The sequence below is a fragment of the Salvelinus sp. IW2-2015 genome, unplaced genomic scaffold, assembly GCF_002910315.2.
Source record: "Salvelinus sp. IW2-2015 unplaced genomic scaffold, ASM291031v2 Un_scaffold1790, whole genome shotgun sequence".
Lineage (NCBI taxonomy): Eukaryota > Metazoa > Chordata > Actinopteri > Salmoniformes > Salmonidae > Salvelinus > Salvelinus sp. IW2-2015.
In genome coordinates, this window is record NW_019943164.1 from 311,702 (window position 1) to 323,854 (window position 12,153).

The window sequence follows — 12,153 nt, forward strand, 5'->3', positions numbered from 1 at the left end:
ACGCCAATCCAGTACTCCAGTTCCAAACCCCCCCCCCCCCCAACAGCCCCCCGTCCTCCAGTACCCCCCAACAGGCCCTCTCCAGTACCCCAACAGCCCACCCCTCCAGTCCTCCAGTACCCCCCAACAGCCCCTTCCTCCCAGTACCCCCCCCAACAGACCCACCTCCAGCTCCTCCCAGTACCCCCCCAACAGCCCTCCTCCAGCTCTCTCCAGTACCCCCCAACAGCCCTCCTCCAGTACCACCCCCCAACAGCCCTCCTCCAGTACCCCCCCAACAGCCCTCCTCCAGTCCTCCAGTACACCCCCAAACAGCCCTCCTCCAGTACCCCCCAACAGCCCTCCCCAGTCTCCAGTACCCCAACGCCCTCCTCAGTACCCCCAAACAGCCCTCCTCCAGTACCCCCCAAACAGCCCTCCTCCAGTACCCCCCAACAGCCTCCTCTCCAGTACCCCCCAACAGCCCTCCTCCAGTCTCCTCCAGTTACCCCCCAACAGCCCTCCTCCAGTCCTCCAGTACCCCCCAACAGCCCTCCTCCAGTCCTCCAGTACCCCCAACAGCCCTCCTCCAGTACCCCCCCAACAGCCCACTCCATTACCCCTCAACAGCCCTCCCTCCAGTACCCCCCCCCCCAACAGCCCTCCTCCAGTACCCCCCCAACAGCCCACCTCCCAGTACCCCCCAACAGCCTCCTCCAGTACCCCCCCAACAGCCCACCTCCAGTCTGTAACCCATATCTGTAACCTTCCATCTGTCATCTGTAGAGTAGGGCCACCACAGTCCATATGATATCTGTAACCTTCCATCTGTCATCTGTAGAGTAGGCCCACCACAGCCATATGATACTCTGTAACCTTCCATCTGTCATCTGTAGAGTAGGCCCACCACAGTCCATATGATATCTGTTAACCTTCCATCTGTCATCTGTAGAGTAGCCCACCACAGTCCATATGATATCTGTAACCTTCCATCTGTCATCTGTAGAGTAGGCCACCACAGTCCATATGATATCTGTAACCTTCCATCTGTCAATCTGTAGAAGTAGGCCCACCACAGTCCATATGATATCGTAACCTTCCATCTGTCATCTGTAGAGTAGGCCCACCACAGTCCATATGATATCTGTAACCTTCCATTGTCATCTGTAAGAGTAGGCCCACCACAGTCCATATGATATCTGTAACCTTCCATCTGTCATCTGTAGAGTAGGCCCACCACAGTCCATATGATATCTGTAACCTTCCTCTGTCATCTGTAGAGTAGGCCCACCACAGTCCATATGATATCCTGTAACCTTCCATCTGTCATCTGTAGAGTAGGCCCACCACAGTCCATATGATATCTGTAACCTTCCATCTGTGACGTCCACGGAGACGGACCCTGTGTCGAGACCGTGTCCACGGAGACGGACCCTGTGACGTCCACGGAGACGGCCTGTGACGCCACGAGAGCGTCCCTGTGACGTCCACGGAGACGTCCCCCTGTGACGTCCACGGAGACGCGTCCCTGTGACGTCCACGGAGACGGTCCCTGTGACGTCCACGGAGACGGTCCCTGTGGCGGTCCACGGAGACGGTCCCTTGGCGTCCCACGGTCCCTGTGGCGTCCACGGAGACGGTCCCTGTGATGTCCACGGAGACCCGTCCCTGTGGCGTCCACGGAGACGGTCCCTTGGTGGCGTCCACGGAGACGGTCCCTGTGGCGTCCACGGAGACGGTCCCTGTGACGTCCACGGTCCCTGTGACGTCCACGGAGACGGTCCCTGTTGGCGTCCACGGAGACGGACCCTGTGACGTCCACGGAGACGGTCCCGTGTGACGTCCACGGGAGACGCGTCCCTGTGGCGTCCACGGAGACGGTCCCTGTGGCGTCCCGGAGACGGTCCCTGTGACGTCCACGGAGACGGTCCCTGTGACGTCCACGGAGACGGTCCCTGTGACGTCCACGGAGACGGACCCTGTGACGTCCACGGAGACGGACCCTGTGACGTCCACGGTGACGGTCCCTGTGACGTCCACGGAGACGGTCCCTGTGGCGTCCACGGAGACGGTCCCTGTGACGTCCACGGTGACGGTCCCTGTGACGTCCAGGCGTATTCTTGGATTACGCAGCCGTTATAATATTAAAGGGATTTTTGCAGTTTTAATCCTCTTTTCTACGTACCCAGATTCAGATTAACTCATGGATACTCATGGAAGTTGAAGGTAGTTTCTGGAGCCATTGCTAACTAGTGTTAGCACAATGACTGGAAGTCTACAGGAACAGCTAGCATGCTAGCTTTAAAAAAATATATTAAAAAAATATTGCGAAAATGTCGTACTAAACTGTGGGGTTTTCCCTGTACACTTCTGACTGCTCCTAGGAACTTGTGTTTTGAAGAAGCAGGGTGCACAGGGTTCACAGGCGACAAACACCGTGCACTAAGCGTGATCACGTAGTTAACAATGAATGTATTGATCTGTACAGTATCAAGTGCCTTTAGCCTAAGGTAGGACTCGTCCCCAACATGAAAGGCTTGTAGGTTTTCTGTAGGCACAGTCATGAGTTGGGTCTAGAGTGTTTCCTGCAGGTCTCACATGGTCAGGAGGGAGAAACCCCGGGGGGGCCCCTGTAGACATTGTGACTTGTGAGCAGCTGACAGAGAAACTTGTTAGGCTATGTTGGGGCCTAGGAGCGTAAACTCCTCAGTCATGGGATTAGCCCTACATGGCACCCTATGTAGTGCACTACTTTTAACCAGAGCACTATGGGGCCTTGTCAAAAGTAGTGCACTAAATGGGGAATATGGTGTCTGTTGGGACACGGATATGGTTGGAACCCGCTGAAGTAAATGATAAGCASTATAGCCCTGAATCCTGTTGTGGTTCTCAGTATGTGCCAGGCCTCTCCTTTTTCCCTTTAAAGGCCCACTCCTGAATTAAAAAAACAACCAACAACAACAAAAAGCAGCCCCGCCACTTGGCTAGCTGTAAAGCTGGGTGATGATCAGCGATTCTAGGTCTATATCCTGTCCAGTTGTACAGTGTAGGTCTCTCTCTCTCTTTCCTTGAAGCCTACAATAGAGCTGTTCTATCAGGGCTCAAAACTGRGACCAAAACACTTGCATTTGCGACCCCTTGACTTGACAGTGCAACACCAATTTTTTTTATTTGTTGCTAGGGTGCCAGTGCAAAAATAATGTTGGTCATGTTTTTGGTCTCTGGTTCACATTTTTGCTTTTTTTTTTATRATCAAGATTTATTCCAACAGCAATGGGTATGCAAACCAGGTATTCAACGAGTTTGGTCCGAAGTCCTGTTTGAATCTTTGAATTACGCAATTCATTCATCATGCACTGTTGTGTGAAGATTGTTAAAGGCTTTCCCCAAAAAAATCTGCCCAAGTAAATATTGACTCCAAAGTAGGRCTACAGTCCATTCAGAAAGTATTCAAAACCTTTTGACTTTTTCCATATTTTGTTACTTCACATCCTTATTCTAAAATGGATTAAAAACAAATATTCTCATCAATCTACACACTACCCCGTAATAACAAAGTGGAAACAGTTWAAAAAATAAATGTGTTCAAATTTATAAAAACAGAAATACCTTAATTACATAAGTTTACTCACATTGTTTCTGACACCTTTACCAGAACCCCACAGTTCTTACCTTTCTAACAGTACTACGCGTGTGTTTGTAGGACTTCGTTTTGAAACTGAAATGTACTTTGTGAGGATAATATACAATATTTTGCATCATTTAGTAAATGACACCAGAGAGGGTCAGAGTTTAACAGAGCAAGTACACCGTCCAATTTTGTATTGTATTTTTGTTTGTTCCCAGACCTCAAATGTAGTCTCCTGATGTGGTTTAAGCATTGTTGTGGACTAGAAAATATGGATGTTTAAAAAAACAATTTTTTAGTAAAAACCTGAAAATAGTAACTCAGAAACCGGGGGAAAATAAAACCGTGAAAACGGATTTTGCCAATAGATTAAAGTGATTTTATAGGGCCCTACACCTTCAGTGACTGTTCAAAATCACTGACAATAACACCCTTTTTGAGAAGTTTTTTTTTCTCCATTCAATCAAACAATGTAAATATGATATTGTCAAGTTAAATTGTAATTATTTGMTTTATGAAGGGTACGTCATTATAGTCTACTTGCTCAGCCTACAAATTAAAGATGGCAACATGTAAATGATGAGTGCATCATCCTCTTTCCACTTCCAAATGTCCCTGAATGTCAAGCCCTGTAAAGGAATGCTAATTTAAAAGATCGGTAGTCATTTATTAGTCTGCGTCTGGATGGAATCCAGGCACATTATGAGACACAAGTTAGGTCATTATTGGTGTGACCAGATCATACTGGTGTCATCAACTGAAAAAGTTGGTCTAGTCTAGAGACCTGACTAGAGTCCACATCTTCATAGRCAGTCTTGAAGTCTACAATAGACCTCCTCTATAGTCCATAGATTATAGTCAGCTGTAACTGTAAATAGTAAAACAAGGCTTTGCGTGAACCCTGAATAGAGAACCTGAATGGGGAAGTCTCTTCCGGACACGGTAGACTCCTCCTCCTCATCACTCTATAGATGTAATATAGAGAGACAGCATGTCAACCTGGAGGCCCTGCATGACCCCAATACATTCATGAACGACACCATGTCCGGGCCACTAGATTTTTGTCCAACTGTKTCAACCGGTCCAGGTGAGGGGGGGGGGGGAGTTGTACCGTGGTGTGTTTCATATGCAGCCASGGAGMGGTGGCCCCCATAGGCTGTTCACTGTGCTTTGATGAATGAACAGCAAGCTTGACTAGTTCAGAAAAGGTGTCTGACTGAATAAAAGTCCATGTCATATGGCCTTGCCATTCATAAATCATACCAGGTAGTTATACGTACATGGTATTGCATCCGGACAATTAAATTAAACATCTCCTCCTTGTATGTTTGATATAAAGTCCATCAGAACATCCCAGACAGGGACGTTGAGTGACTCGTCGGTAGCCTACGAATCCCATCGGCAAGAGAGCTGTTCATTTCGGCTCCCTAATTTGCATACTGGTAGTTGTTTTTTGGGGCGATTTATCTGCAGATAAATGATGAAAGCATTTGAGGAAGAAGGTGAATCCTCCTCACTGCAGTCGGCAGGCTGTGGAGCGAGAGCTCACTCTGGGTCAAAATATGATCAAAGAAAACAGATTGAATTGTTTTAAATGTACTGATATGGTATCGTCAAAGATATTGATTTTATAGGTCTATTGATTTTAATCAAAGTGTCCACAATGGAGTAGTGAACTGTTGCTTTGTGTGTAGTAAAGCCCATGTTAAACACCTGCTTCAATCATACCTGTATTCCAGATAGCTGAGAGAAAGGCCTCTTAAAGGAAGCTTGAAGCCTGTGGAGGTCAGCAGACTCTTACTGTATTCGTTTAAAGGTCCATTCTGTCAAATGTTTGTCCCCCCTATGTTTTATATATTTTGTACAACAGCTGAGAAACTAACACTGTAAACACACAAACAATGGATCAGTGTTATTACCAGATAATTGCTGGTTGAAAATATAATATAACCCGAGGCCATCAAAACAGAGTTTGTCTGCAACAACCAATCAGAACACCAGCCAGTTTGTCTGCAACAACCAATCAGAACACCAGCCCAGTTTGTCTGCACAAACAACCAATCAGAACACCAGCCAGTTTGTCTGCAACAACCAATCAGAACACCAGCCCAGTTTGTCTGCAACAACCAATCAGAACAGCAGCCCAGTTTGTCTGCAACAACCAATCAGAACAGCAGCCAAGCTCAGGGGATCTTTACTGGCTACTTGTTCTATTTGGCCGGCTACCCTGTGTGCCTGTGGAAAACAGTGATTAGTGACGGTCTCTGAACGAGACGTTAGCAAGAGCTGTTACAGATGTCAGAGAGTTGGTTTGAAGTCTCTCCTCTGGCACCACAACCACTACCTATTACAACTATGACCATATCAAGAACACGGCTGTCTCACCAATTACACAAGGTGTGGTGTGTGTGTGGTGTGTGTGTGTGTGTGTGTGTGTGTGTGTGTGTGTGTGTGTGTGTGGTGTGTGTGTGTGATATATAAAATATAAAAACACACAGCTGCTCCAACAGGCTACAAATCTGTTAAATCGTCTTCTGATTAGGGCTCGGGATGGCCAAGGACCTCACAAACCCAGCTATACTGTGCTGGCCTGGTACTTCTCACCAAACCCAGCTGTACTGTGCTGGCCTGGTACTTCTCACCAAACCCAGCTGTACTGTTGGCCTGGTACTTCTCACCAAACCCAGCTGTACTGTTCTGGGCTGGTACTTCTCACAAACCAGCTGTACTGTGCTGGCCTGGTACTTCTCAACCAAACCCAGCTGTACTGTGCTGGCTGGTACTTCTCACCAAACCCAGCGTACTGTCTGGTCTGGTACTTCTCACAAACCCAGCTTACTGTGCTGGCCTGGTACTTCTCACCAAACCCAGCTGTACGTTCTAGCCTGGTACTCTCTCACCAAACCCAGCTGTACTGTGCTGGCCTGGTACTTCTCACCAAACCCAGCTGTACTGTTTAGCCTGGTACTTCTCACCAAACCCAGCTGTACTGTGCTGGCCTGGTACTTCTCCCAAACCAGCTGTACTGTTCTGGCCTGGTACTTCTCACAAACCCAGCTGTACTGTTGTAGCCTGGTACTTCTCACAAACCCAGCTGTACTGTGCTTGCCTGGTACTTCTCACCAAACCCAGCTGTACTGTTCTGGCCTGGTACTTCTCACAAACCCAGCTGTACTGTTCTGGCCTGGTACTTCTCACCAAACCAGCTGTACTGTTCTAGCCTGGTACTTCTCACAAACCCAGCTGTACTGTTCTGCCTGGTATTTCTCACAACCCAGCTGTACTGTTCTCCTGGTACTTCTCACAAACCCAGCTGTACTGTTCTGCCTGGTACTTCTCACAAACCCAGCTGTACTGTTCTGCCTGGTACTTCTCACAACCCAGCTGTATGTTCTAGCCTGGTACTTCTACAAACCCAGCTGTACTGTTCTGGCCTGGTACTTCTCACCAAACCCAGCTGTACTGTTCTAGCCTGGTACTTCTCACAAACCAGCTGTACTGTTCTAGCCTGGTACTTCTCACAACCCAGCTGTACTGTTCTGCCTGGTACTTCTCACACAAACCCAGCTGTACTGTGCTGCCTGGTACTTCTACAAACCCAGCTGTACTGTTCTGGCTGGTACTTCTCACAAACCAGCTGTCCTGCTGGCCTGGTACTCTCACAAACCCAGCTGTACTGTTCTGGTCTGGTACTTCTCACAACCCAGCTGTACTGTGCTGGCCTGGTACTTCTCACAAACCCAGCTGTACTGTCTGGCCTGGTACTCTCTCACAAACCCAGCTGTACTGTGTGGGCCTGGTACTTCTCACAACCCAGCTGTACTGTTCTGGCCTGGTACTTCTCACCAACCCAGCTGTACTGTCTGGCCTGGTACTTCTCACAAACCAGCTGTACTGTTCTGGCCTGGTACTTCTCACAAACCCAGCTGTACTGTGCTGCCTGGTCCTTCTCACAAACCCAGCTGTACTGTTCTAGGCCGGTACTTCTCACAACCAGTGTACTGTTCTGCCTGGTACTTCTCACCAACCCAGCTGTACTGTTCTAGCCTGGTACTTCTCACAAACCCAGCTGTACTGTTCTGCCTGGTACTTCTCACAAACCCAGCGTACTGTTTGGCTGGTACTTCTCACAAACCAGCTGTACTGGCTGGCCTGGTACTTCTCACAAACCCAGCTGTACTGTTCTGGTCTGGTATTCTCACCAACCAGCTGTACTGTGCTGGCCTGGTACTTTCACAAACCCAGCTGTACTGTGCTGGCTGGTACTTCTCACAAACCCAGCTGTACTGTGTCTGGCCTGGTACTTCTCACAAACCCAGCTGTACTGTTCTGGCTGGTACTTCTCACCAACCCAGCTGTACTGTCTGGCCTGGTACTTCTCACAAACCCAGCTGTACTGTGCTGGCTGGTACTTCTCACAAACCCAGCTGTACTGTGCTGGCCTGGTACTCTCACAAACCCACTGTACTGTTCTGGTCTGGTACTTCTCACAACCAGCTGTACTGTGCTGGCCTGGTACTTCTCACCAACCCCAGCTGTACTGTTCTGGCCTGGTACTTCTCACAAACCCAGCTGTACTGTTCTGGTCTGGTACTTCTCACAAACCCAGCTGTACTTGTGCTGGCCTGGTACTTCTCACCAAACCCAGCTGTACTGTGCTGGCCTGGTACTTCTCACCAAACCCAGCTGTACTGTTCTGCCTGGTATTCTCACAAACCCAGCTGTACTGTTCTGGCCTGGTACTTCTCACCAAACCCAGCTGTACTGTGCTGGCCTGGTACTTCTCACCAAACCCAGCTGTACTGTGTCTGGCCTGGTACTTCTCACCAAACCCAGCTGTACTGTTCTGGCCTGGTACTTCTCACCAAACCAGCTTACTGTGCTGGCCTGGTACTTCTCACAACCCAGTATACTGTGCTGGCCTGGTACTTTCTCACCAACCAGCTATACTGTGCTGGCTGGTACTTCTCACCAAACCAGCTGTACTGTGCTGGCTGGTACTTCTCACCAAACCAGCTGTACTGTGCTGGTCCTGGTACTTCTCACCAAACCGCAGCTGTACTGTGCTGGCCTGGTACTTCTCACAAACCCAGCTGTACTGTGTGCTGGCCTGGTACTTCTCACCAAACCCAGCTGTACTGTGCTGGCCTGGTACTTCTCACAAACCCAGCGGTACTGTTCTGGTCTGGTACTTCTCACAAACCCAGCTTACTGTGCTGGCCTGGTACTTCTCACCAAACCCAGCTGTACTGTTCTGCCTGGTACTTCTCACCAACCCAGCTGTACTGTGCTGGCCTGGTACTTTCTCACCAACCCAGCTGTACTGTTCTGCCTGGTACTTCTCACACAAACCCAGCTGTACTGTGCTGGCCGGGTACTTCTCACCAAACCCAGCTGTACTGTTCTGGTCTGGTACTTCTCACAAACCCAGCTGTACTGTTGTAGCCTGGTACTTCTCACAAACCCAGCTGTACTGTGCTGGCCTGGTACTCTCTCACCAAACCCAGCTTGTACTGTTCTGGCCTGTACTTCTACAAACCAGCTGTACTGTTTGGCCTGGTATTCTCACAAACCCAGCTGTACTGTTCTGAGCCTGGTACTTCTCACAAACCAGCTGTACTGTTCTAGCCTGGTACTTCTCACAAACCCAGCTGTACTGTTTCAGCCTGGTACTTCTCACAACCAGCTGTACTGTCTAGCTGGTACTTCTCAAAACCCAGCTGTACTGTTCTAGCCTGGTACTTTCCACCAACCCAGCTGTACTGTTCTAGCCTGGTACTTCTCACAAACCCAGCTGTACTGTTCTGGCCTGGTATTCTCACAAACCAGCTGTACTGTTCTAGCTGGTACTTCTCACAAACCCAGCTGTACTGTTCTAGCCTGGTACTTTCACCAACCCAGCTGTACTGTTCTAGCCTGGTACTTCTCACAAACCCAGCTGTACTGTTTCTGGTCTGTACTTCTCACAACCCAGCTGTACTGTTCTGGCCTGGTACTTCTCACAAACCCAGCTGTACTGTCTGGCTCTGGTACTTCTCACAACCCAGCTGTACTGTTGCCTGGTACTTCTCACAAACCCAGCTGTACTGTTGCTGGTGGTACTTCTCACAAACCCAGCTGTTACTGTGTGCTGGTACTTCTCACAACCCAGCTGTATGTGCTGGCCTGGTATTCTCACAAACCCAGCTGTACTGTGCTGGCCTGGTACTTTCTCACAAACCAGCTGTACTGTTCTGGTCTGGTACTTCTCACCAACCCAGCTGTACTGTGCTGGCCTGGTACTTCTCACCAACCCAGCTGTACTGTTCTGGCCTGGTACTTCTCACAAACCCAGCTGTACTGTTCTGGTCTGGTACTTCTCACAAACCCAGCTGTACTGTGCTGGCCTGGTACTTCTCACCAAACCCAGCTGTACTGTGCTGGCCTGGTACTTCTCACCAAACCCAGCTGTACTGTTCTAGCCTGGTACTTCTCACAAACCCAGCTGTACTGTTCTGGCCTGGTACTTCTCACCAAACCCAGCTGTACTGTGCTGGCATGGTACTTCTCACCAAACCCAGCTGTACTGTGCTGCTGGTACTTCTCACCAAACCCAGCTGTACTGTTCTGGCCTGGTACTTCTCACCAAACCCAGCTATACTGTGCTGGCCTGGTACTTCTCACCAAACCCAGCTATACTGTGCTGGCTGGTACTTCTCACAAACCCAGCTATACTGTGCTGGTCTGGTACTTCTCACCAAACGCAGCTGTACTGTGCTGGTCTGGTACTTCTCACCAAACCCAGCTGTACTGTGCTGGTCTGGTACTTCTCACCAAACCCAGCTGTACTGTGCTGGCCTGGTACTTCTCACCAAACCAGCTGTACTGTGCTGGTCTGGTACTTCTCACAACCAGCTGTACTGTGGCTGGTCTGGTATTCTCACCAAACCCAGCTGTACTGTGCTGGTCCTGGTACTTCTCACCAAACCCAGCTGTACTGTGCTGGCCTGGTACTTCTCACCAAACCCAGCTGTACTGTTCTAGCCTGGTACTTCTCACCAAACCAGCTGTACTGTTCTAGCCTGGTACTTCTCACCAACCCAGCTGTCACTGTTCTAGCTGGGTACTTCCTCACCAAACCCAGCTGTACTGTGCTGGCCTGGTACTTCTCACCAAAACCAGCTGTACTGTGCTGGCCTCGTTACCCTCCACTGTATTGGCTGGAATCCTGCTGGATGGGACGATGTGAAAAGAAAACATCCGACTCAGTTCAGTACGGTTTAGGTTGGCCTTAGTGTGTGTTACTGTGTGTGTCTGTGTTGTAGGTTGTGGGAGTGTGTACAGTTGAAGTGGGAAGTTTACATAGAAAAAAAGGTTGGAGTCATTAAAACTCCTTTTTCAACCACTCCACAAATTTCTTGTTAACAAACTATAGTTTTGGCAAGTCGGTTAGGACATCTACTTTATGCATGACACAAGTAATTTTTCCAACAATTGTTTACAGACAGATTATTTCACTTATAATTCACTGTATCACAATTCCAGTGGGTCAGAAGTTTACATACACTAAGTTGACTGTGCCTTTAAACAGCTTGGAAAATTCCCCAAAATGATGTCATGGCTTTAGAAGCTTCTGATAGGCTAATTGACATAATTTGAGTCAATTGGAGGTGTGTACCTGTGGATGTATTTCAAGGCCTACCTTCAAACTCAGTGCCTCTTTGCATGGGAAAATCAAAAGAAATCAGCCAAGACCTCAGAAAAAAAATTGTAGACCAAGTCTAGTTCATCCTTGAGAGCAATTTCCAAAGCCTGAAGGAACCACATTCATCTGTACAAACAATAGTACACAAGTATAAACAACATGGGACCATGCAGCCGTCATACCGCTCAGGAAGAAGACGCTTTCTGTCTCCTAGAGATGAACGTACTTTGGTGCGAAAAGTGCAAATCAATCCCAGAACTACAGCAAAGGACCTTGTGAAGGTGCTTGAGGGAACAGGTACAAAAGTATCTATATCCACAGTAAAACGAGTCCTATATCGACAACCTGAAAGGCCACTCAGCAATGAAGAAGCCACTGCTCCAAAACCGCCATAGAAAAAGCCAGACTACGGTTTGCAACTGCACATGGGGACAAAGATATTACTTTTTGGAGAAATGTCCTCTGATCTGATGAAACAAAAATAGAACTGTTTGGCCATAATGACCATTGATATGTTTGGAGGAACAAGGGGGAGGCTTGCAAGCCGAAGAACACCATCCCAACCGTGAACCATAGGGGTGGCAGCATCATGTTGTGGGGGTGCTTTGCTGCAGGAGGGACAGGTGCACTTCACAAAATAGATGGCATCATGAGGGAGGAAAATTATGTGGATATATTGAAGCAACATCTCAAGACATCAGTCAGGAAGTTCAAGCTTGGTCGCAAATGGGTCTTCCAAATGGACAATGACCCCAAGCACACTTCCAAAGTTGTGGAAAAATGGCTTAAGGACAACAAAGTCAAGGTATTGGAGTGGCCATCAAGGGGGCCTACCAACCTGACTGTTACACCAGCTCTGTCA

General features: G+C 48.7%; 1 protein-coding gene across 1 annotated transcript in view; it reads left to right on the forward strand.

Annotated features, from left to right (window-relative positions):
• The window catches only part of LOC139024695 (uncharacterized), a 28,690-nt gene extending 27,946 nt beyond the window's left edge, over positions 1-744 (forward strand). The window contains exon 4 of the mRNA XM_070439592.1: positions 47-744. Within this exon, the coding sequence (XP_070295693.1) occupies positions 47-744 (698 nt within the window). The remainder of the gene's footprint in view (positions 1-46) is intronic.
• Positions 745-12,153: the final 11,409 nt, after the last annotated feature.